The 26,759-nt window shown below is 48.6% G+C and overlaps 1 protein-coding gene across 2 annotated transcripts in view; it reads right to left on the bottom strand.

The window, feature by feature from the left end:
* The window catches only part of ephb6 (eph receptor B6), a 75,102-nt gene extending 63,512 nt beyond the window's left edge, over window positions 1–11,590 (bottom strand). Inside the window, exon 1 of one of the 2 annotated variants that reach the window (XM_036968793.1) lies at window positions 11,485–11,590. In XM_036968793.1, coding sequence (XP_036824688.1) covers window positions 11,485–11,542 — 58 coding nt within the window. In that variant the 5' untranslated portion in view covers window positions 11,543–11,590. The remainder of the gene's footprint in view (window positions 1–11,484) is intronic. The other variant, XM_036968791.1, reaches the window with a different exon arrangement.
* Window positions 11,591–26,759: the final 15,169 nt, after the last annotated feature.

Below are 26,759 nucleotides of genomic sequence, written 5' to 3'. Positions count from 1 at the left end.
GTTCTGATTCTGTTTTACCTGTTTTTTTGTGAAGGTTTCACTTCGATTAAAGATGTGGAATTACATGCACGCTGCGCCTTGGCTCATTTATGATAGGGAGTTTGAAGACAGAGAACGTGACAGAAGATCCCATAACCAAAGGACCAAGCAGCGTGGCCAGGAGGAGCAGGGATCCTGGGCCCGGGAGAAAGATGAGTGGAGGACATCCTGGACCTGGGAGGAGGTAATGGCAGGGGACAAGACCCTGCCATGGAATCAGGCGGAGGCAGCGAGAGAGGAACGGCGACGATACAAGGAGTTAAGACAACAACGGAAGCCCGAGGGGCAGCTCCCCCCCAAAAAAAGGGGGCACACGGGGAGATTGGCAGGGTTTAGACTTGAGACAACTCCCCGCGCTTACCGTGGGGAGTGTGTGACCGGTCAGGCACCGTGTTATGCGATGATGCGCACTGTGTCCCCCAGTGCGCCTTCACAGCCCAGTGCGTCCTGTGCCAACGCCCCGCATTTGCTAGGCGAAAGTAAGCATCCAGACAGGACGGGTTGTGCCAGCTCTACGCTCGAGACCTCCAGTGCGCCTCCACGGCCCTGTGTATCCGGTGTCTGCTCCACGCACCAGGCTTCCAGTGCATCTCCTCAGTCCGGTGAGACCGGTTCCGGCTCCACGTACCAGGCCTCCAGTGTGTCTCCCCAGCCTGGTAAGCCTTGTGGCAGCTCCACACACCAGGCTTCTTGTACGTCTCCTCAGTCCGGTGAGACCTGTTCCGGCTCCACGTACGAAGCCTCCAGTGATGATCCATGGCCCGAAGCCTCCAGTGATGATCCATGGCCCGAAGCCTCCAGCGATGGTCCCTGGTCCGGAGCCTCCAGTGACGGTTCCCAGTCCGGAGCCCCCAGCGATGGTCCCCAGTCTGGAGCCTGCAGCGACGGTCCCCAGGCCGGAGCCTGCAGCGATGATCTACGGTCCGGAGGTCCCGGCAACGATCCTTGCACCAGAGGCGCCACCGAAGTGGGGGGAGCCTCAAGCGGAGCGGGGTCTGTGTCCCGCACCAGAGCCCCCACCGAGAGTAGATGCCCACCCGGACCCTCCCCTATAGGTTCAGGTTTGCGGCCGGAGTCCACACCTTTTGGGGGGGGGGGGGGGGGGGTACTGTCATGCCCTGACCTTAAAGATCCTTTTTATTCTCTATGTTTGGTTAGGTCAGGATGTGACTCGGGTGGAAAAGTCTGTTTTCTATTTCTTTGTTTTTGGCCGTGTCTGGTTCCCAATCAGAGGAAGCTGTCTATCGTTGTCTCTGATTGGGGATAACATATAAGTTGTCATTTTCTTTTTGGGTTTTGTGGGATCTTGTTTTCTGTTTAGTGTCTGTGCCTGACAGAACTGTTCACTTTAGTTTTCGCGTTTGTTATTTTTGTTTGGGTGTTTTTGAGTAAAGTACCATGAACACTTTCCATGCTGCGCTTTGGTCCACTCTTCCTTCTACCAATGAGAGCCGTTACACTCTAGTTCTCCCCAGTTTCTGAATGCAAAAAGTTAGGCCCGCAAACAAACACCAACAACTGTACTGTGAACAGCAGTAGACCTCCTTTACTGCCTCCAGTCCCCATTTTAGAGGGAAGACACTCAAATGTTGTCCCTGACAGATGAGAAATCTGCTGAGTCTGCAATCTGGGCCTGAGTGGTGTGTTAATGCAGTGGTCTGTCTGGTCACTCTTTCACTCGCTCTCTTGCTCTGCGTACCAATGGATTTATCTATCCCACTTTCATTATTCTCTCTCTCCTCTATACCTCTGTCTTTTCTCCCCCTTTCCTTCCATCTGTCCCCGTGTCCATCTCATCCTCTCCTCCTCTACGTGAGTCTATTATTCATCCGTAAAGTGACAGTGGGCAGGCTTCTCCGTACCTCAAATAAGGAGATACATGCTGTTTCATAATTGATGCCAGAGCCACTGTTTGTTTGGTAAGGGCTGTGACACCGCAGAGAGAGAGAATGGAAGAAAGGAAGGCTGGTGGACGGACAGAAGAGGGACAGAGAGAGAGAATGGAAGAAAGGAAGGCTGGTGGACGGACAGAAGAGGGACAGAGAGAGAGAATGGAAGAAAGGAAGGCTGGTGGACGGACAGAAGAGGGACAGAGAGAGAGAATGGAAGAAAGGAAGGCTGGTGGACGGACAGAAGAGGGACAGAGAGAGAGAATGGAAGAAAGGAAGGCTGGTGGACGGACACAGGAGACAGAATGAAAGAAAGACTAAAGAAGACAGAAATCACACAGTGCAGTATGTGTTTATCTCCTGCCTTTGGGGAAGACAGACAGACAGACACAGTGCAGTATGTGTTTATCTCCTGTCTTTGGGGAAGACAGACAGACAGACACAGTGCAGTATGTGTTTATCTCCTGTCTTTGAGGAAGACAGACAGACACAGTGCAGTATGTGTTTATCTCCTGTCTTTGGGGAAGACAGACAGACAGAGTGCAGTATGTGTTTATCTCCTCTCCTGGGAAGACAGACAGAGGTAGAGAGAGAAAACTAAGGTGTTGTTCTCCCCCTCTCTAATCCTTACGTCTCTCTGTCTTCTTTTCTCTCTCACTTGTGGTGTTAATATGCACTCCACTCTCTGCTGGAGTGTAAAGGTGACTGGCATTAGTTTCTGTCCCACTGTCACTGGTGTGTTCACTTCACTTGCTTGCCCTCTCTCTCTTTCTCTCTTTTTTCCATCCCTCCATCCCCCACTGCCTTCCTTTCTATGTAGCTACAGTTGTTAACATACACTGCCACCCACTGTGAGTAGTGTCTTGTACTGTACATATTAGTCATATATAAAAGGAGACGTAGGCTGCCTTGATACTTTCCAGGCAGTAGAGTCAGTTAGCACTCTACCAACCTCTTCCCTGTTAATATTGATGGACACCAAAGGTGTGTGTGTCATGCTTTAGCACCTCTCTGCGATGGGCCCAAACACACCTACAAAACACACACAGTCACACACACTGAAGGTAAGGCACACAAACATCGTGGCACAGACACCCCAACATAGACATTTATAGACAAACACAGAAACACAACCAGACAGGCCTACACACTGGAAAATATGCACATTGACACAGATGGCCAAAAACTCTCACACACACACACACACACGCGCATGCACACGCACACGCACATGCGCGCACACACACACACACACACAGCACAACATTCCGTGGTACAGTAGCCAGTAAGCAGCTCTGTGGTTGTGTTTTGTCTTGCATCCATTTATCCACCCATCTCCACCCTGTCTCTTAATACGCTCCAGATGCTACATCCATTTATCCACCCATCTCCACCCTGTCTCTTAATACGCTCCAGATGCTACATCCATTTATCCACCCATCTCCACCCTGTCTCTTAATACGCTCCAGATGCTACATCCATTTATCCACCCATCTCCACCCTGTCTCTTAATACGCTCCAGATGCTACATCCATTTATCCACCCATCTCCACCCTGTCTCTTAATACGCTCCAGATGCTACATCCATCCACAGACAGTCAGTCAAGGACAGATTCTACTACCCTCCATCATTACATACAACCACCGAGAGAGAGACACAGGGAAAGAGTGGAGGGAAGGATGGAGGGAGGGAGAGGAGGGGAGGAATGAGGAAAACGGGGGATTAACACAAGTCCAGAAATAAGCTCACGCAAGTCAAAGGGAGTCATCAAAACTTCACTGTTGGTTACAAAGAGGACAAGTGACCCCTCACGCCTCACGCCGTGTCACAGTCGGCATAGCTTCTGTGGCCCTGTCTCTCTTTCCAGTTTCAGACTAATATTATTGGGCTATTTGGCACGTTATCCAGCTAGCTTGAATTCATTCACCATTTGTTCCTCCTCTTACTCAAAAAGCAGGCCTAGGCCTAACCATTCCATGAACAAACTGTTACTCTCCCTCTCTCACCCTTTCTCTCCCTTTTCTGACACAATCCTGTTTGGCTCATTATGAGGCTATCTTGGTAGAGGGCTAATTCGAGGTTGAGCGTTGGGCCGGTAACCGAAAGGTTGCTGCTTTGAATACTGGAGCCGACAAGTTGGGAAAAAAATCTGTCACTGTGCCCTTGAGCAAGGCACTTAACCCTAATTGCTCCAGGAGTGCTGTTCAATGGTGACCCCATTTGCATTACACACTTGTGTAAAAGGACAAATACAAGCACCTCCCCAAGTTATTAGTATTATTCAGTTAAAAAGGTTTTATTCTCCTCTACAGATAAGTTAACTCTTCTCTGCCAGACAGTGAGTGGTCTTTGGTCTATGTCGCCTTGGGGTTCATGGCTCTTGAATCACAGTGATGCATGACTCAGCCATGGATAAACCAGACACGACCATGGAGATAATCCTCACATCACGCAATGTAAGACCCCCCAAAATGTCCCAACAAAAACAAAGCCCTGGCTCACCTAGGGGTCGTAGTGTTGTTGTGTCGTTGTAGGGTCCTCCTCTCGCCTCACACAAAGCCATTTCAACCTCCATATGCGCACGCATGCAGGCGGCCAGCCCTCAAGGACATAGCGAGCTTTTAGTGGGAGAGCTGCTCTTTTAAAGCGGTTCCACGGTCCCAAGACTCCCGCTGAGAGACACGCGCTCCGTTTTATCACACTTTCTTTTATTTCTTATGCCCTGAAAGAACAGCTTATCACACCAGAGATAAGGCCAATTATCTGCTCAATTAATGCCAGAACCTGCTACCAGCACTGGCCCAAATGACCTCAGTTTCGGATTCAGAAAGCTTGAATGTTCTCAGAGAGGCAATTCATTTTGCAGCAGCCATAGAACATATCACATGTAAAATGTTTAAATTAAAATGAAAAAACAACCACAAATAGCGAAAGATATTTCCAAGCCAGTAGGCAGGGTAAGTGCAACTTCATAGTCAAAGTGCAAGTGCTAAGTGTAATTACTCCAATATTTTGTTAAGTTGCAGAATTGCATTCGGAATGAAAGAGTACTTGGCCCTATTTATTTTTATTTCCTTGGTGGCAGGTAGCCTAGCGGTTAAGCGTGTTGGGCCAGTAACTGAAATGTTGCTGGTTCAAATCCCTGAGCCGACTAGGTGAAGAAAAGCAAGGCACTTAACCCTAGTTGCTCTGGATAATATTGTCTGCTAAATGACTCAAATGTAAAAATGTAGTCTGTACCTGTGGCCAGAGGGAAGGGGGTGGACTGAGTGGGATGAGTCAACCAGAGGGAAGGGGGTGGACTGGGTGGGATGAGTCAACCAGAGGGAAGGGGGTGGACTGGGTGGGATGAGTCAACCAGAGGGAAGGGGGTGGACTGGGTGGGATGAGTCAACCAGAGGGAAGGGGGTGGACTGGGTGGGATGAGTCAACCAGAGGGAAGGGGGTGGACTGAGTGGGATGAGTCAACCAGAGGGAAGGGGGTGGACTGGGTGGGATGAGTCAACCAGAGGGAAGGGGGTGGACTGGGTGGGATGAGTCAACCAGAGGGAAGGGGGTGGACTGAGTGGGATGAGTCAACCAGAGGGAAGGGGGTGGACTGGGTGGGATGAGTCAACCAGAGGGAAGGGGGTGGACTGGGTGGGATGAGTCAACCAGAGGGAAGGGGGTGGACTGGGTGGGATGGGTCAACCAGAGGGAAGGGGGTGGACTGGGTGGGATGAGTCAACCAGAGGGAAGGGGGTGGACTGGGTGGGATGAGTCAACCAGAGGGAAGGGGGTGGACTGGGTGGGATGAGTCAACCAGAGGGAAGGGGGTGGACTGAGTGGGATGAGTCAACCAGAGGGAAGGGGGTGGACTGGGTGGGATGAGTCAACCAGAGGGAAGGGGGTGGACTGGGTGGGATGAGTCAACCAGAGGGAAGGGGGTGGACTGGGTGGGATGAGTCAACCAGAGGGAAGGGGGTGGACTGGGTGGGATGAGTCAACCAGAGGGAAGGGGGTGGACTGGGTGGGATGAGTCAACCAGAGGGAAGGGGGTGGACTGGGTGGGATGAGTCAAACGCTATTTTATTTGCGTACTGGAGGGCTCTGCCCGGGTAGAGAGATGACAGTTCTTGCTGTTGCTGCCGCATGATTTTTCTGCAAGTCCTGACTATTTTGTCCAATCTATTTTTCTGTGCACCTTTGATATTCCCAGACCAGCAGGTCAAGCAGTAGGACAGAATGCTCTGAATGAATGATTTATAAAAGAGAACCATGATGGCCAGATCAACATTAAAAAGGGTCCTTTTCTGGTGAGACTGACAGAATTATTATCTCTAACCCACACAGCTAGATGAGAGGCCCATCTCAGCCTGACAGCCTGTTATAAACAAGAAACAAATACATATTAGGCCAATTCTGCTGTTAGGCATTTAACACTAAAGTCTGCTGTTAGGCATTTAACACTGAGTCTGCTGTTAGGCATTTAACACTGAGTCTGCTGTTAGGCATTTAACACTAAAGTCTGCTGTTAGGCATTTAACACTGAGTCTGCTGTTAGGCATTTAACACTGAGTCTGCTGTTAGGCATTTAACACTAAAGTCTGCTGTTAGGCATTTAACACTGAGTCTGCTGTTAGGCATTTAACACTGAGTCTGCTGTTAGGCATTTAACACTGAGTCTGCTGTTAGGCATTTAACACTGAGTCTGCTGTTAGGCATTTAACACTGAGTCTGCTGTTAGGCATTTAACACTAAAGTCTGCTGTTAGGCATTTAACACTAAAGTCTGCTGTTAGGCATTTAACACTGAGTCTGCTGTTAGGCATTTAACACTGAGTCTGCTGTTAGGCATTTAACACTGTGTCTGCTGTTAGGCATTTAACACTAAAGTCTGCTGTTAGGCATTTAACACTAAAGTCTGCTGTTAGGCATTTAACACTGAGTCTGCTGTTAGGCATTTAACACTGAGTCTGCTGTTAGGCATTTAACACTAAAGTCTGCTGTTAGGCATTTAACACTAAAGTCTGCTGTTAGGCATTTAACACTGAGTCTGCTGTTAGGCATTTAACACTGAGTCTGCTGTTAGGCATTTAACACTAAAGTCTGCTGTTAGGCATTTAACACTAAAGTCTGCTGTTAGGCATTTAACACTAAAGTCTGCTGTTAGGCATTTAACACTAATGTCTGCTGTTAGGCATTTAACACTAAAGTCTGCTGTTAGGCATTTAACACTGAGTCTGCTGTTAGGCATTTAACACTAAAGTCTGCTGTTAGGCATTTAACACTGAGTCTGCTGTTAGGCATTTAACACTAAAGTCTGCTGTTAGGCATTTAACACTGAGTCTGCTGTTAGGCATTTAACACTAAAGTCTGCTGTTAGGCATTTAACACTGAGTCTGCTGTTAGGCATTTAACACTAAAGTCTGCTGTTAGGCATTTAACACTAAAGTCTGCTGTTAGGCATTTAACACTAAAGTCTGCTGTTAGGCATTTAACACTAAAGTCTGCTGTTAGGCATTTAACACTAAAGTCTGCTGTTAGGCATTTAACACTAAAGTCTGCTGTTAGGCATTTAACACTAACGTCTGCTGTTAGGCATTTAACACTAAAGTCTGTTGTTTTCAAAGTCAGGATGAACTGAAAATATGAATCATATCCTATAGACACTGGCCATCGTTATCAGTGCCAATCATGTTATAGCCCTTTCCTGCAGTCAAATGACCAAATCGCCCCCTAGTGGCCTCATGGGTGGAATGTTATTAATATTATTTTTATAATTTCACAATTAATCAACTTTATTAAAAAAAAACTGCTGAAAACCCAGTGTTTCTATGTCGAACAGTTTTGTCCAGTCTACTGTGATGTATATGAAGTGTAATATTGGGATGAAAACTCAATATTTAATACATTTCAACTATATATTTATCTGACACAGTACAGGTGTCTTCTTTTTTTAAGCCCATAACCATGTGTGTGAGGTGGAAACTTTTGTTTCAAAGTTGATTTGTTTGAGACTACCAAGAAAAACTCTGTGTGACCCTGATTTATCCCACTGTCATAAAAGTTTAGCGTTACAGCCTACCAAAACATAAGTGGGGATATTTTTGAAAATAAACAAATTGGTTATCACTGTCAGTCCATTCAGGCATTTCTTCTAGTGCCTGAGGTGATCCGGCCTGTCTCCTGTTGGTGCATCCCGGTTAGTGTTGAACCCAACACAAGTCAACAGCTTTTTTAGTTGATTTATTAACCTTCATTTAACCAGCGGAAACCCATTAAGACCAGGGTCTCATTTTCAATGGTGCCCTGAGAACCACAGTTCAAGCAACGTGAGAAACACATTTAACAACGATCACTACAAAATGAGTTACAACATTTCAAATAAATCACGTCCCGTTCAAAAGGGCAGTAGAAACAAACACATACAGTCAATCAAAACAAGGGCAGTTTTCATTGGTCACGTTTTTTTAAATCAGAGGCCTAAATTCACCTTCTGGGACCAGATAATGACGTTTTAGAATGAACTGTAGGTCATTCCAGGACGGAGGGGCATAGTAACTGAAAGCAGTCTTCCCTAACTCAGAGGAGACCCGCGGAGACCTGTTGAACAGCTAAACTCAACGGAGAGTGATAGATGGAAAAACACAGACAGGATACCTTAGAGTAGTAACCCAGTTATTAGATGTTCTTCTTCAAAGGACGAACATGTTGCCACAGAGGAGGACACTACAGAAAAAGGAGTATGAGAGATTTATCTAGTTTCTTCATGTTTAATACGCATCAATCAGCACCTTGTCAATCTCTTTGGTATGTTGTGATCGTTGGCTCCTACCTGGCTATAGGAGTGTACACACCAACACCTTTCAGCCACCATAGTGAGCCACGACACACACGCATACACACTAACACACACAGAGACATAAATCGTCAGTTGTTCAACCCAAAGCAGTGTAGAGTAGCCTCTGGACAGGGAATTCACTGGACAAACACAACACAAGATTCAACAACCACAACTCTCTGAGGAACCTTACAGACAGACATAGATATACTCATTGGTGCATGCAGAACAAGAAACATGTATTCACACTTGCACACTGACTCACAACACACACAGCCAAGAAAGACAAAAACAGACACCAGATCCCACAGACACTAAACACATGGTCACATACATAGAGGCAGTCTGTCAAACTGACAGACATTCATTTAATTTCAATTAAATCACAACCTCCTACCACCATCAGTTCTTGGCATAACTAACTGGTTTTATGTCGGTTTTAGATGGAGTTCTGTGCTATCAGCTTAATACATCATTAGAGAAAGAGCTCTGTCAATCATTCAGCACATCAACAGAATCTGTGTGCCAGTGACAATCTACCCCCCCCCCCCCCCCCCCCACACACACACCACATTTCATCTTAGTAAAGACCATCTGTTACATACGCTGCAGCTCAAATCTGTGGAGCTAGATAGAGCAGTTTCCTCCCCTGCTTTGACACACATAGACAGAGCCATCATGAATAACCACTCATACACATCAATCACTGCACATCACCCATCATGAATAACCACTCATACACACCAATCACTGCACATCACCCATCATGAATAACCACTCATACACATCAATCACTGCATATCACCCATCATCGCTCTTCTTTAAAATAGAAGAGGAGCTTTCCAGTGCTTTTCAGATTAAATATATGCAGAGGCCTCTCCAAGAGATGGAGACAGAATGCACAAATGTGTAATGACCATATAGACATATACTAAGTCACACACACATGTACACACCACACAGACAAAGAATTACACCTGCGCATGCACACATACACGCACATAAAGGCGCACGCGCGCACACACACACGCACACACACACACACACACACACACACACACACACACACACACACACACACACACACACACACACACACACACACACACACACACACACACACACACACACAAGGAGGGAAGGGGAGGAGAGGTGGAGGAGGGGAAGAGAGGATGAGGAGGGGAGGAGGGGTGGAGGAGGATGAGGAGGGGAGGAGGGGTGGAGTAGGATGAGGAGGAAGAGGAGGAGAAGAGAAGGGGTGGAGGAGGATGAGGAGGGGAGGAGGGGGGAGGAGGATGAGGAGGAGGAGGGGAGGAGGAGGAGAAAGAGGAGGAGGGGAGGAGAGGTGGTGAAGTGGAGGAGGGGAGGAGAGGTGGTGAAGTGGAGGAGGGGTGGACGAGGACAAGGGGAGAAGAAATGGAGGTGGAGGAGGAGGAGGAAGAGGAGGAGGGGAGGAGAGGTGGTGAAGTGGAGGAGGGGAGGAGGGGTGGAGTAGGATGAGGAGGAGGGGAGGAGGAGAGATGGAGGAGGGAAGGGGAGGGGAAGAGAGGTGGAGGAGTGGAGGAGAAGGAGGGGAGGAGGGTTGGACAAAGACAAGGGGAGAAGAGATGGAGGTGGAGGAGGAGGAGGGGAGGAGGAGGGGAGGAGGGGTGGAGGAGGATGAAGAGGAAGAGGAGGAGAGGAGAAGGGGTGGAGGAGGATGAGGAGGAGGAGGGGAGGAGGGGTGGAGAAGGATGAGGAAAAGGAGGAGGGGAGGAGGGGAGGAGGGGTGGAGTAGGATGAGGAGGGGAGGAGGGGTGGAGTAGGATGAGGAGGAGGGGAGGAGGAGAGGTGGAGGAGGGAAGGGGAGGGGAAGAGAGGTGGAGGAGGGGAGGAGGGTTGGACGAAGACAAGGGGAGAAGAGATGGAGGTGGAGGAGGAGGAGAAAGAGGAGGAGGGGAGGAGAGGTGGTGGAGGAGGAGGAGGAGGAGGAGGAGGAGGAGGAGGAGGAGGAGGAGGAGGAGGAGGGGTGGATGAGGACAAGGGGAGAAGAGATGGAGGTGGAGGAGGAGGAGAAAGAGGAGGAGGGGAGGAGAGGTGGTGGAGGAGGAGGAGGAGGAGGAGGAGGAGGAGGAGGGGTGGACGAGGACAAGGGGAGAAGAGATGGAGGTGGAGGAAGAGGAGGAGGGAAGGAGAGGTGGTGGAGGAGGAGAAGGCGTGCTGGTAGGGAGTACTGTGGCTGTAGTGGAGCTGAATAGGGAGGGAGGCAGGGGGTCTTTAACTGTCACATTCATGATATCATGAGTGGGGGGTGGCAGGGTTCAGAGGGAGAGAAGGGTTATGCAACGTATTAATCATTTTGATTATGCCCCACATTTGTATTCTTTTGTTGTGAGAACTTGACCGGCCCCATGGAGAACCTAGCTTTCCCATGCCAACTAAGTCCTGTCTGACACACTATAACATGGAGACACACACACGCATGCACACACTCTCACACACACATACATACACACATACAGAGCCAAACCAACTCTCCATCACTCTTGAACATACACAAGTGCACAACACACATACACATACACACATACATTCACACACAGAGCCACATTCATTGCACGCAAACACACACACTCACAAATGTACAAACACACAAAAACACACAAAAAGCAAACTCCCCATCACTCACAATCACACTAATACAAACACGCACACTGTCTTATATAGGAATACAGAGGTAAAGTAGTTTCTTACCTTCCTCAGCTAAATTAGGCTGGAGAAACAGAGAGAGAGAAAGAAGGACACTCCACATCTCCACTACAGAATGACACTAACCCAGAGAGGGAGGAGGGAGGGAGCATGAAAGAGAGAGAAAGAGAGAGAATGAGAGAGAGAGAGGGAGAGTGAGAGAGAGAGAGAGGTGGGGGGGGGGGGACTGGGAGGAGTCTGTCTGCTCTATTTCAGAGAGAGTTTGTTAAACAAACTGGGGACTGAGAGGAGGAGTCTGTCTGCTCTATTTCAGAGAGAGATAGATGGGGGAAGGAGAACAAATCATTTTCAGAGTGAAGGAAAAAACGACGCCAGCACCAATATTGTGCCAGGCGTGAGGTAAACACTCCACATTCATAATGGAAACGAGAACGACAGAGTGTGGTGGAAAAATCGTCAAACGAGTTTGGCTGGTTTGCGGTTGCGCGAGAACCACTGTCTAGACATACCCAGATATCCTTATCCTCTATGTTATAATTTTGTGTAAACACACATTAATTCAGGCTGGCTCTTCGGGTGGCATGAAACTATGGCATCACTAGCATATTTTACTGTTTTTAACAACATGCATTTCTTGGAGCTGTGGGGGGGGGAGAGAGTGCCAATGTTTTTTTGTTGTCATACTTTTCATGGAAATCATCATAATTTAGACACATGCTCTCTCTGGCTCCTTTCTGTGCTATCTCTCTCTTTTTCTCTCTCACTGTCTTTCTCTGTCTGGCTCTCTCTCTGACACACTACACACACACACACACACACACACACACACACACACACACACACACTACACACAACACACACACACACACACACACACACACACACACACACACACACACACACACACACACACACACACACACACACACACTACACACTTACACACACACACACACACACTACACACACACACTACACACACACACACACGCACACACCCTCTCATGGGATTGCTCACCCAGACAGTATCTAAACACGCATCTCCCCAAAGACAACGTGGAGATCATGCCAGCAGAAGCCCATTGTCCACTAGTGATGCCTGCTGGTCAGGACTGGTTACTACAACTTGTTGACGCCTGCTGGTCATGACTGGTTACTACAGCTTATTGACGCCTGCTGGTCAGGACTGGTTACAACAGCTTGTTGATACCTGCTGGTCAGGACTGGTTACTACAGCTTGTTGATACCTGCTGGTCAGGACTGGTTTCTACAGCTTGTTGACACTTGCTGGTCTGGACTGGTTACTACAGCTTGTTGACACTTGCTGGTCAGGACTGGTTTCTCCAGCCTGTTGACGCCTGTCGGTCATGACTGGTTACTACAGCTTGTTGACAACTGCCGGTTAAGGACTGGTTACTACAGCTTGTTGACACTTGCTGGTCAGGACTGGTTTCTCCTGCCTGTTGACGCCTGTCGGTCAGGACTGGTTACTACAGCTTGTTGACGCCTGCTGGTCAGGACTGGTTACTACAGCTTGTTGACACCTGCTGGTCAGGACTGGTTACTACAGCTTGTTGATGCCTGCTGGTCAGGACTGGTTACTACAGCTTGTTGATACCTGCTGGTCAGGACTGGTTACTACAGCTTGTTGATACCTGCTGGTCAGGACTTGTTACTACAGCTTGTTGATACCTGCTGGTCAGGACTGGTTACTACAGCTTGTTGATACCTGCTGGTCAGGACTGGTTTCTACAGCTTGTTGATACCTGCTGGTCAGGACTGGTTACTACAGCTTGTTGACACCTGCTGGTCAGGGCTGGTTTCTACAGCTTGTTGATACCTGCTGGTCAGGACTGGTTTCTACAGCTTGTTGACGCCTGCTGGTCAGGACTGGTTTCTACAGCTTGTTGATACCTGCTGGTCAGGACTGGTTTCTACAGCTTGTTGATACCTGCTGATCAGGACTGGTTACTACAGCTTGTTGATACCTGCTGGTCAGGACTGGTTACTACAGCTTGTTGATACCTGCTGGTCAGGACTGGTTACTACAGCTTGTTGATACCTGCTGGTCAAGACTGGTTTCTACAGCTTGTTGATACCTGCTGGTCAGGACTGGTTACTACAGCTTGTTGATACCTGCTGGTCAGGACTGGTTACTACAGCTTGTTGATACCTGCTGGTCAGGACTTGTTACTACAGCTTGTAGATACCTGCTGGTCAGGACTGGTTACTACAGCTTGTTGATACCTGCTGGTCAGGACTGGTTTCTACAGCTTGTTGATACCTGCTGGTCAGGACTGGTTTCTACAGCTTGTTGACGCCTGCTGGTCAGGACTGGTTTCTACAGCTTGTTGATACCTGCTGGTCAGGACTGGTTTCTACAGCTTGTTGATACCTGCTGTTCAGGACTGGTTACTACAGCTTGTTGATACCTGCTGGTCAGGACTGGCTACTACAGCTTGTTGATTCCTGCCGGTCAGGACTGGTTACTACAGCTTGTTGATACCTGCCGGTCAGGACTGGTTACTACAGTTTGTTGATACCTGCCGGTCAGGACTGGTTACTACAGTTTGTTGATACCTGCTGGTCAGGACTGGTTACTGCAGCTTGTTGACGCCTGCTGGTCAGGACTGGTTACTACAGTTTGTTGATACCTGCTAGTCAGGACTGGTTACTACAGTTTGTTGACGCTTGCTGGTCAGGACTGGTTACTACAGTTTGTTGATACCTGCTGGTCAGGACTGGTTACTACAGTTTGTTGAAGCTTGCTGGTCAGGACTGTCTACTACATCTTGTTGACGCCTGCTGGTCAGGACTGGTTACTACAGCTTGTTGATACCTGCTGGTCAGGACTGGTAACTACAGCTTGTTGATACCTGCTGGTCAGGACTGGTTACTGCAGCTTGTTGATACCTGCTAGTCAGGACTGGTTACTACAGTTTGTTGATACCTGCTGGTCAGGACTGGTTACTACATCTTGTTGACGCCTGCTGGTCAGGACTGGTTACTACAGCTTGTTGATACCTGCTGGTCAGGACAGTCTACTACATCTTGTTGACGCCTGCTGGTCAGGACTGGTTACTACAGCTTGTTGATACCTGCTTGTCAGGACTGGTTACTACAGCTTGTTGACGCTTGCTGGTCAGGACTGGTTACTACAGCTTGTTGATACCTGCTAGTCAGGACTGGTTACTACAGTTTGTTGACGCTTGCTGGTCAGGACTGTCTACTACATCTTGTTGACGCCTGCTGGTCAGGACTGGTTACTACAGCTTGTTGATACCTGCTTGTCAGGACTGGTTACTACAGCTTGTTGACGCTTGCTGGTCAGGACTGGTTACTACAGCTTGTTGATACCTGCTGGTCAGGACTGGTTACTACAGCTTGTTGATACCTGCTGGTCAGGACTGGTTACTACAGCTTGTTGACGCCTGCTGGTCAGGACTGGTTACTACAGCTTGCTGACCTGCTTGTCAGGAATGGTTACTACAGCTTGTTGATACCTGCTGGTCAGGACTGGTTACTACAGCTTGTTGATACCTGCCGGTCAGGACTGGTTACTACAGTTTGTTGATACCTGCTGGTCAGGACTGGCTACTACAGCTTGTTGATTCCTGCCGGTCAGGACTGGTTACTACAGCTTGTTGATACCTGCCGGTCAGGACTGGTTACTACAGTTTGTTGATACCTGCCGGTCAGGACTGGTTACTACAGTTTGTTGATACCTGCTGGTCAGGACTGGTTACTGCAGCTTGTTGACGCCTGCTGGTCAGGACTGGTTACTACAGTTTGTTGATACCTGATGGTCAGGACTGGTTACTGCAGCTTGTTGATACCTGCTGGTCAGGACTGGTTACTACAGTTTGTTGATACCTGCTGGTCAGGACTGGTTACTACAGTTTGTTGATACCTGCTGGTCAGGACTGGTTACTACAGTTTGTTGATACCTGATGGTCAGAACTGGTTACTACAGTTTGTTGATACCTGCTGGTCAGGACTGGTTACTGCAGCTTGTTGACGCCTGCTAGTCAGGACTGGTTACTACAGTTTGTTGACGCTTGCTGGTCAGGACTGTCTACTACATCTTGTTGACGCCTGCTGGTCAGGACTGGTTACTACAGCTTGTTGATACCTGCTTGTCAGGACTGGTTACTACAGCTTGTTGACGCTTGCTGGTCAGGACTGGTTACTACAGCTTGTTGATACCTGCTGGTCAGGACTGGTTACTACAGCTTGTTGATACCTGCTGGTCAGGACTGGTTACTACAGCTTGTTGACGCCTGCTGGTCAGGACTGGTTACTACAGCTTGTTGACCTGCTTGTCAGGAATGGTTACTACAGCTTGTTGACGCCTGCTGGTCAGGACTGGTTACTACAGCTTGTTGATACTGCTGGTCAGGACTGGTTACTACAGCTTGTTGACGCCTGCTGGTCAGGACTGGTTACTACAGCTTGTTGATACCTGCTGGTCAGGACTGCTTACTACAGCTTGTTGATACCTGCTGGTCAGGACTGGTTACTACAGCTTGTTGATACCTGCTGGTCAGGACTTGTTTCTACAGCTTGTTGATACCTGCTGGTCAGGACTGGTTACTACAGCTTGTTGACGCCTGCTGGTCAGGACTGGTTACTACAGCTTGTTGATACCTGCTGGTCAGGACTGGTTACTACAGCTTGTTGATACCTGCTGGTCAGGACTGGTTACTACAGCTTGTTGACACCTGCTGGTCAGGACTGGTTACTACAGCTTGTTGACAACTGCTTGTCAGGACTGGTTACTACAGCTTGTTGATACCTGCTGGTCAGGACTGGTTTCTACAGCTTGTTGATACCTGCTGGTCAGGACTGGTTACTACAGCTTGTTGATACTTGCTGGTCAGGGCTGGTTTCTACAGCTTGTTGATACCTGCTGGTCAGGACTGGTTACTACAGCTTGTTGATACCTGCTGGTCAGGACTGGTTTCTACAGCTTGTTGATACCTGTTGGTCAGGACTGGTTTCTACAGCTTGTTGATACCTGCTGGTCAGGACTGGTTACTACAGCTTGTTGACGCCTGCTGTGACTAAGATACCCTAGAATAGTATAGAATACAGTATATACATACGAGATGACTAACGCCAGATATGTAAACATTATTAAGTGAATGAGATACCCTAGAATAGTATAGAATACAGTATATACATACGAGATGACTAACAGCAGATATGTAAACATTATTAAGTGAATGAGATACCCAAGAATAGTATAGAATACAGTATATACATACGAGATGACTAACGCCAGATATGTAAACATTATTAAAGTGACTCGTGTTCCATTCCTTAAAGTGGTTAGTGATTCCTAGTCTATGCCTATAGGCAGCAGCCTCTAATGTGCTAGTGTTGGCTGTAACAGTCTGATGGCCTTGAGATAGAAGCTGCTTTTCAGTCTCTTGGTCCCAGCTTTGATGCACCTGTACTGACCCCACCTTCTGGATGACAGCGGGGTGAACAGGCAGTGGCTTGGGTGGTTGATGTCCTTGATGATTTTTGTTGGCCTTCCTGTGACATGGGATGCTGTAGGTGTCTTGGAGGATGGGTAGTTTGCCCCTGGGAATGCATTGGGCATACTGCACCACCCTCTGGAGAGCCTTGCGGTTGTGCGGGGTGCAGTTGCTGTACCAGGCGGTGATACAGCCCGACAGGATGCTTTCAATTGTGCATCTGACTTTCATGCGACAATTCTCTGCAGTGACTAAACGTTCAGTAGATTTTCCATTGAAAGGAAAGGGAAAGGGGGATACATACTCATTTGTACAACTGAATGCATTCAACTGAAATGCGTCTTCCTCATTTAACCCCTCAGAGATTGGAGAAGTATCTGCTGAACTGTGATCCTCATTAAGGGAGGCAGAGACAGTAAGAAATGTAATCCATCTAATCTAGCCTACAGTAACAGTAGACCTCTGTCTAATGCAACTGCTTGGCACTGTGGTAAATGTGTGTACTAAACCAGGACATGCAGACACTGTATCAGGAGAATCAGGGGTATCAGGAGAAAATGACAAATAATTGAATGAGGACTGGGGATGTGCACTGAACTTTTGTTGCACTAACTGGGAGTTGAGTGTTGGACTGTACAAGGAATCAGCACTCACCAGTTGGTATTGTCACTAGTGGCTTTATTTCCAGGTCAAACGTCGAACATCATTACGTTGTTACAGTGTTCAGTGAGTTCTACAAGGCAGAGGAGGTTTTGTGTTGTATTATGGGAAATGTAGTTTCCACCAGGCAGCATTTGTTACCAAGATATAGTATTACATAAACACAGAAAGAACCACAGAATAAACCACACAGAATACATACAGTGAGGTTGACACACACAGATTCAAGGAAAGTGCATGTATGTCTTTGAGGAGACACAGCAAAGCCGAATGTTGTTGTTTTATGACGAACATTACAAAGACTGAGCACAAAACGTTCTCAAAAAAAAAAACCTACTGAGAATATCAGACTTCTGATTTTTCAATGGCACAAAAATTCACAGATTCCCTTTAAAACAAAAACATACTCAAAGCTTGAGTGACTCTTTATTACAACACAATAGAACAATAATTATACAGTTGTCATTGACTCATTCAGCTATATCTGTTTAGCTCTCTCGCTCTCTCTCTCTCTCTCAGTCGCACTGGGGGTTTTATAGGGGCGTGGGGCGTCAGGTTTTTTTTATGTACAGTGGACGAGGAGGGCGGCTTGTCTTTAACTTTCTAGGTTGTTAAAATGAAAAAAATTCTGTAATGACTAATTATTGGGCCAATAAAGGTCATTTTTGAAGAAATAAAAATCTCCTGTACAGTGGAACATTTACATACTAAAAAAAATGTATTAATACACAAGAGCGCCCATTAAACCACCGCATTCATATTATACACATTAACATCATGTTAGCACAATATGTATGGCAGCGAATGGTAGAGTACACCACCATAGCAACATTCAGTAGTATGTGCAGAGTGCAAGCAGCAGTGCCAGAAACATGATGAAATGAGTGATGGAAGCTATGAGGAAAGCTATCATAACAGGAATGTATTTTGTAACAGACACTTATTAACATACTGTATATGTACACACCACATTCACAACCATCGAAGAAAAGCCAGATTGCCAAAGTGATGATAGGTCAAATGTTGTTTTAGGCCAAAAGGTAGAAAAGTGCTCAGTTATCAATGAGTAACAACATCACATGTACACTAGCTACAATGTAATAGAAATAACTTACAACCATGTATAACAACAACTAACCTGGTCAAAACCTACACAAGACTCCACAATCACAATATTGTATTACACCACTGAAGTTTCAAGATTTTTAGACACCTTTAGCATGTTGTTGTCACAATAAATACTATTACTTTAGTGTTGGTATATACTCTCATTTAATGCAGATGCCTTGTTGGAACAACTATTTTCAGGATGTTCCTTACAAATCTATGTGCCTAACAAATCATATATCGTCTTCTACTGTGGTCATATACTTCACACTTGGTAGGTTGTTAAAATGACTAGAAATTCACTCTTAGAAACGGTCTGATTAAAAATATAAAGGTTAGATCTAGTCTATGATAAATTCTATTTGGTAGGGCTTAATTCTATGATATATATAATATATAGAAGTCTTTACACACAAAGCAATCGGTTGTCTTTAGTAGATTGTGAGATCTCACTCCAAAAACTGTGTTGCCACTATACATCATACTGAGGTCAATGTAGACTTTCTAAGTACTAGTAGTGGTTGAATGTCATTGTTCCATAGTGGTTGAATGTCATTGTTCCATAGAGGTCGAATGGCTCTGCTCCATATATTGCCTTTACCCCTATCTGATACATGATTTGGACAACATCTGAGATTCTTCCAAGTTCCTCCACACATTCTCTCAATCTAATTGTCTTGAAGAAACTGTTATCATGCTGTCAAAGAATTCTACTATCATACTGGCCAAACCCGGAATCTATGTTTTGATGTACTATTTGGAGAATTTTACTACTGAACTCCTCATTAGCATAGCTATGATAGGCCAGCCAGGCATCTGAAGCCTATACTGTCCAGTGAGGGAAAAAAGTATTTGATCCCCTGCTGATTTTGTCTGTTTGCCCACTGACAAAGAAATGATCAGTCTATCATTTTAATGGTATGTTTATTTCAACAGTGAGAGACAGAATAACAACAAACAAATCCAGAAAAACGCATGTCAAAAAAGTTATACATTTATTTGCATTTTAATGACGGAAATAAGTATTTGACCCCTCTACAAAACATGACTAAGTACTTGGTGGCAAAACCCTTGTTGGCAATCACAGAGGTCAGATGTTTCTTGTAGTTGGCCACCAGGTTTGCACACATCTCCAGGACCTTAATGTGCTTCTTCTTGAACCACTCCTTTGTTGCCTTGGCCATGTGTTTTGGGTCATTGTCATGCTGGAATACCCATCCACGACCCATTTTCAATGCCCTAGCTGAGGGAAGGAGGTTCTCCCCCAAGATTTGATGGTACATGGCCCGTCCATCGTCCCTTTTGTTGCGGTGAAGTTGTCCTGTCTCCTTAGCAGAAAAACACCCCCAAAGCATAATGTTTCCACCTCCATGTTTGACGGTGGGGATGGTGTTCTTGGGGTCATAGACAGCATTCCTCCTCCTCCAAACACGGCGAGTTGAGTTGATGCCAAAGAGCTCCATTTTGGTCTCATCTGACCACAACACTTTCACTTTCACTTTCACCCCTCTGAATCATTCAGATGTTCATAGGCAAACTTCAGACGGGCATGTATATGTGCTGCTTTCTTGAGCAGGGGGACCTTGCGGGCGCTGCAGGATTTCAGTCCTTCACGGCGTAGTGTGTTACCAATTGTTTTCTTGGTGACTATGGTCCCAGCTGCCTTGAGATCATTGACAAGATCCTCCCGTGTAGTTCTGGGCTGATTCCTCACCGTTCTCATGATAATTGCAACTCCATGAGGTGAGATCTTGCATGGAGCCCCAGGCCGAGGGAGATTGACAGTTCTTTTGTGTTTCTTCCATTTACAAATAATCGCACCAACTTTTGTCAGCTTCTCACCAAGCTGCTTGGCAATGGTCTTGTAGCCCATTCCAGCCTTGTGTAGGTCTACAATCTTGTCCCTGACATCCTCGGAGAGCTCTTTGGTCTTAGCCTTTTTGGAGAGTTTGGAATCTGATTGATTGATTTCTTCTGTGGACAGGTGTCTTTTATACAGGTAACAAACTGGGATTAGGAGCACTCCCTTTAAGAGTGTGCTCCTAATCTCAGCTCGTTACCTGTATAAAAGACACCTGGGAGCCAGAAATCTTTTTGATTGAGAGGAGGTCAAACACTTATTTCCCTCATTAAAATGCAAATCAATTTATAACATTTTTGACATGTGTTTTTCTGGATTTTCTTGTTGTTATTCTGTCTCTCACTGTTCAAATAAACCTACCATTAAAATTATAGACTGATCATTTCTTTGTCAGTGGGCAAACGTACAAAATCAGCAGGGGATCAAATACTTTTTTCCCCTCACTGTATGTAGTCTGATGAGGCAGACAGAAGCCACAAATATGGGTGAGCCATGCCAGTGTTCTAGCTGGCTCAGTGTTCAGGGAGAGACACGTCCGTGCTGTTGAGTCTCTGTAGCAGTTCAAGGTCAGGCTCCAGAGACGTAAAAGCTAGGTTAGGATACACCAGGCAGAGAGACGGATAGGCTGGGTTAGGAAACACCAGGCAGAGAGACAGATAGGCTGGGTTAGGATACACCAGGCAGAGAGACAGATAGGCTAGGTTAGGATACACCAGGCAGAGAGACAGATAGGCTAGGTTAGGATACACCAGGCAGAGAGACAGATAGGCTAGGTTCGGATACACCAGGCAGAGAGACAGATAGGCTAGGTTAGGCTACACCAGGCAGAGAGACAGATAGGCTAGGTTAGGATACACCAGGCAGAGAGACAGATAGGCTAGGTTAGGATACACCAGGCAGAGAGACAGATAGGCTGGGTTAGGATACACCAGGCAGAGAGACAGATAGGCTGGGTTAGGATACACCAGGCAGAGAGACAGATAGGCTAGGTTAGGATACACCAGGCAGAGAGACAGATAGGCTAGGTTAGGCTACACCAGGCAGAGAGACAGATAGTCTAGGTTAGGATACACCAGGCAGAGAGACATATAGGCTAGGTTAGGCTACACCAGGCAGAGAGACAGATAGGCTAGGTTAGGATACACCAGGCTGTCACGAACCTCGCCGAGGTTGGTGCCTCTTCCTGTTCGGGCGGTGCTCGGCGGTCGTCGTCGCCGGCCTATTAGCTGCCATCGATTCCCTTTCCGTTTGTTTTGGGTTATTGGTTAATTGGGTACACCTGTTTTGTATTAGGATTTGTTTGTAGGGTATTTAAGGGCACTAGGCCCGCTGGGTATTTGTGCGGGCTTGTTTTTTGTTACTCTGTGTTTTGTTGGTGTGATTTATTATTGTATTTATTCTCCGGACTGTTTAGTCCTGTTGTTTTGGACTAGCAACGTATTTACGCCCTGTGTGTTGGCGTGACTGTTTTTGTTGCGCTGGGGAATAAATCTGAGGAAAACGACTGAACCCTGCTCTCTGCGCCTGATTCCACCCACCACACCTAGTAGATCGTAACAGAAGCCCGCACCACCTGAAATGGAGTCAGCAGGAGCAGCGACCACTCCTCTCCCCACTATGGAGGAGCGCGTTCATCACCATACAGCTGTCCTCCATCGGATTGGTACCGCGATGGACCAGATGATGGAGAGGATGGAACGATGGGAGCGGAGTGGTCTCCCGACATCTACCCCAGCTCCCCCACTCCCGACACCACCTACTCCACCTACATCGTCCTCTGGGTCCGGCGCACTACGTCTCTCCCCCCCGAGGGAGTACGATGGAGCGGCTGCTGGGTGCCAGGGATTTTTGCTCCAGCTGGAGCTCTACCTGGCTACCGTGCGTCCGGCTCCCTCGGGTGAGGAGAGTGTGAGCCTCCTCGTCTCCTGTTTAACGGGCAGGGCCCTGGACTGGGCTAACGCAGTCTGGAACAGTCCAGACTCAGCTCGGGACAACTACCTGGAGTTCACTCGCCGTTTCCGAGCAGTGTTCGATCATCCACCAGAGGGTAAAGCGGCGGGTGAGCGACTGTTCCACCTCAGACAGGAGACGAGGAGCGCGCAGGACTTCGCGTTGGAGTTTAGGACCCTAGCTGCTGGTGCTGGGTGGAATGACAGGGCCCTGATGGACCATTACCGGTGTAGTCTCCGGGAGGACGTCCGCCGGGAGCTGGCTTGCAGGGACACAACTCTCTCCCTGGATGAACTAATAGACATGTCTATTCGATTGGACAACCTGCTAGCTGCCCGCGGGCGTTCAGAAGGGGTCCTGTTAATTCCACCGTCCAGCTCTCCCACTCCCACTCCGATGGAGTTGGGAGGAGCTGCATCTAGGGGGATCAGAGGGGGCTCCTCCTGCTCCTATTGTGGACGGAGAGGACACACTTCGGACCGGTGTTGGAGGAGTCCCTCTGGGAGTCGAGATGGTCGGCAGAGCGCTCCTCGGCCACCCCAGGTGAGTAAGCACCAAACTCACCCAGAGCTCCCTGTTGGTCACATGTTTTTGTTAATTTTTTTCCCTGCATTTTTCCCCTCTCTTCAGCATAAGGCGCTAGTCGATTCAGGCGCAGCTGTGAGCTTTATGGATCGTGGACTCGCCCGTAAATTGGGTATTCCGTTAGTGCAGATAGACCCACCTGTCCCCGTGCACTCCTTAGATAGCCGACCGCTAGGGTCAGGGCTGGTCAGGGAGGCCACGATTCCGCTGGACATGGTAACGCAGGGGAATCATAGGGAGAGGATCAGTTTCTACCTTATTGATTCACCTGGGTTTCCGGTGGTGTTGGGGGTTCCCTGGCTGGCTATTCACAATCCCCTTATTTCCTGGAAACAGGGGGCTCTTAAGGGGTGGTCAGACGAGTGTTCAGAGAGGTGTTTAGGAGTTTCCATCGGTGCCACGACGGTGGAGAGTCCAGACCAGGTTTCCACCGTGCGCATTCCCCCAGAATATGCCGATTTGGCTATCGCTTTTAGTAAGAGGAAAGCGACCAAATTACCACCCCATCGACGGTGGGATTGCGTGATAAACCTCCTGGAGAACGCTGCACTTCCCCGGAGTCATGTGTACCCACTGTCACAGGAGGAGACGTTGGCTATGGAAACATATGTCACGGAAGCTCTGAGACAGGGGTACATTCGGCCCTCCATGTCACCCGTCTCCTCGAGTTTCTTTTTTGTGAGGAAAAAGGAGGGAGGTCTGCGTCCGTGCATTGATTATCGAGGTCTCAATTCGATCACAGTGGGTTTTAGTTATCCGCTACCTCTCATCGCTACGGCGGTGGAATCATTCCACGGAGCGCGTTTCTTCACAAAACTGGACCTCAGGAGCGCGTATAATCTGGTGCGTATTCGGGGAGGAGACGAGTGGAAAACAGCGTTTAGTACCACATCAGGCCACTATGAGTACCTCGTCATGCCGTATGGGTTGAAAAATGCTCCAGCCGTCTTTCAATCCTTTGTAGATGAGATTCTCAGGGACTTGCACGGGCAGGGTGTGGTAGTCTATATTGATGACATCTTGATTTATTCTGCCACACGCGCCGCGCATGTTTCCCTGGTGCGCAAGGTTCTTGGGCGACTGCTGGAGCATGACCTATACGTCAAGGCTGAGAAATGTGTGTTTTCCAAACCAGCCGTTTCCTTCCTGGGTTATCGCATTTCCAGCTCGGGGATGATGATGGAGTGTGACCGCGTTAATGCCGTGCGTAATTGGCCGACTCCGACCACGGTAAAGGAGGTGCAGCGGTTTTTAGGGTTTGCCAATTACTACCGGAGGTTTATCCGGGGTTTTGGCCAAGTAGCGGCGCCCATTACCTCACTGCTGAAGGGAGGGCCGGTGCGTTTGCGGTGGTCAGCAGAGGCTGATGGAGCCTTCAACCAGTTGAAGGCACTGTTCACTGGGGCTCCCGTGTTGGCGCATCCGGACCCTTCGTTAGCATTCATAGTGGAGGTGGATGCGTCCGAGGCTGGGGTTGGAGCCGTGCTGTCTCAGCGCTCGGGTACGCCACCGAAGCTCCGTCCCTGCGCTTTCTTTTCTAAGAAGCTGGGTCCGGCAGAGCGGAACTATGATGTGGGGGACCGGGAGTTACTAGCTATGGTAAAGGCCCTGAAGGTGTGGAGACACTGGCTAGAGGGGGCTAAACACCCTTTTCTCATCTGGACTGATCACCGTAATCTGGAGTATATTCGTGCAGCGAGGAGACTGAATCCGCGCCAGGCTAGGTGGGCCATGTTCTTTACACGTTTTAGATTTACGATCTCTTACAGACCAGGTTCCCTCAACACTAAGGCCGACGCGCTGTCCCGTCTCTATGACACTGAGGACCGGTCTATCGAACCCACTCCCATCCTTCCTGCTTCTCGGCTGGTGGCCCCAGTGGTATGGGAGGTGGACGCGGACATCGAGCGGGCGTTGAGGGTTGAACCTGCGCCTGCACAGTGTCCGACTGGCAGAAGTTACGTACCGCTTGGTGTTCGTGATAAGTTGATTCGGTGGGCTCACACACTACCGTCTGCGGGTCATCCGGGGATCGATAGGACAGTGCGGGGTCTTAGAGGGAAATACTGGTGGCCCACCTTAGCTAGGGATGTGAGGCTCTATGTCTCTTCCTGTTCGGTATGCGCCCAGAGTAAGGCTCCTAGGCACCTTCCTAGAGGGAAGTTACAGCCCCTCCCGATTCCACAACGGCCATGGTCCCATCTCTCGGTAGATTTCCTTACTGATCTTCCCCCTTCTCAGGGGAACACTACCGTTCTGGTCGTTGTGGATCGGTTCTCTAAGTCCTGCCGTCTCCTTCCATTGCCTGGTCTCCCTACGGCCCTACAGACTGCAGAGGCTCTTTTTACCCACGTCTTCCGGCACTATGGGGTCCCAGAGGATATCGTCTCCGATCGGGGTCCCCAGTTCACATCTCGGGTTTGGAAGGCGTTTATGGAGCGTCTGGGGATCTCGGTCAGCCTTACCTCTGGTTATCACCCCGAAAGTAATGGGCAGGTAGAGAGAGTAAACCAGGAAGTGGGCAGGTTTCTGAGGTCGTATTGCCAGGACCGGCCAGGAGAATGGGCAAGGTACGTCCCATGGGCAGAGTTAGCCCAGAATTCTCTTCGGCATTCGTCCACGAATATGTCGCCATTCGAATGTGTACTGGGTTACCAGCCGGTCCTGGCTCCGTGGCATCAGAGTCAGACCGAGGCTCCTGCGGTGGAGGAGTGGGTACAGCGCTCTAGAGAGACCTGGCGGGCAGTCCAGGATTCTCTCAGGCAGGCCAGTGAACGGCAGAAGAGAGACGCTGACCGCCACCGCAGTGAGGCCCCGGTGTTCGCACCAGGGGACAGGGTCTGGCTCTCGACCCGAAACCTGTCCCTCCGCCTGCCCTGCCGGAAGCTGGGGCCGCAGTGTGTGGGGCCATTTAAAGTCCTGAGGAGGATAAACGAGGTGTGTTATAGATTGCAACTTCCCTCTTATTATCGTATTAACCCCTCGTTTCATGTGTCTCTCCTCAGGCCGGTGGTAGCTGGTCCCCTACAAGACAGTGAGGTACCGGAGGTCCCTCCACCCCCTCTGGACATCGAGGGGTCCCCGGCGTACACAGTACGAGCTATTCTGGACTCGAGACGCCGGGTGAGGGGCCTGCAGTACCTCGTGGACTGGGAGGGGTACGGTCCGGAGGAGAGGTGCTGGGTACCGGGGAGGGACATTTTAGATCCTTCCCTCTTGAGGGATTTCCATCGCCTCCACCCGGATCGCCCTGCGCCTCGTCCTCCGGGTCGTCCTCGAGGCCGGGGTCGGCGCGCTGCGGGAGCCGCGCATCAGGGGGGGGGTACTGTCACGAACCTCGCCGAGGTTGGTGCCTCTTCCTGTTCGGGCGGTGCTCGGCGGTCGTCGTCGCCGGCCTATTAGCTGCCATCGATTCCCTTTCCGTTTGTTTTGGGTTATTGGTTAATTGGGTACACCTGTTTTGTATTAGGATTTGTTTGTAGGGTATTTAAGGGCACTAGGCCCGCTGGGTATTTGTGCGGGCTTGTTTTTTGTTACTCTGTGTTTTGTTGGTGTGATTTATTATTGTATTTATTCTCCGGACTGTTTAGTCCTGTTGTTTTGGACTAGCAACGTATTTACGCCCTGTGTGTTGGCGTGACTGTTTTTGTTGCGCTGGGGAATAAATCTGAGGA

The sequence above is a fragment of the Oncorhynchus mykiss genome, chromosome 3, assembly GCF_013265735.2.
Source record: "Oncorhynchus mykiss isolate Arlee chromosome 3, USDA_OmykA_1.1, whole genome shotgun sequence".
Taxonomy (NCBI): domain Eukaryota; kingdom Metazoa; phylum Chordata; class Actinopteri; order Salmoniformes; family Salmonidae; genus Oncorhynchus; species Oncorhynchus mykiss.
The sequence above is the reverse complement of the archived record's forward strand: the minus strand, read 5'-3'. Positions and strand labels throughout refer to the sequence as shown.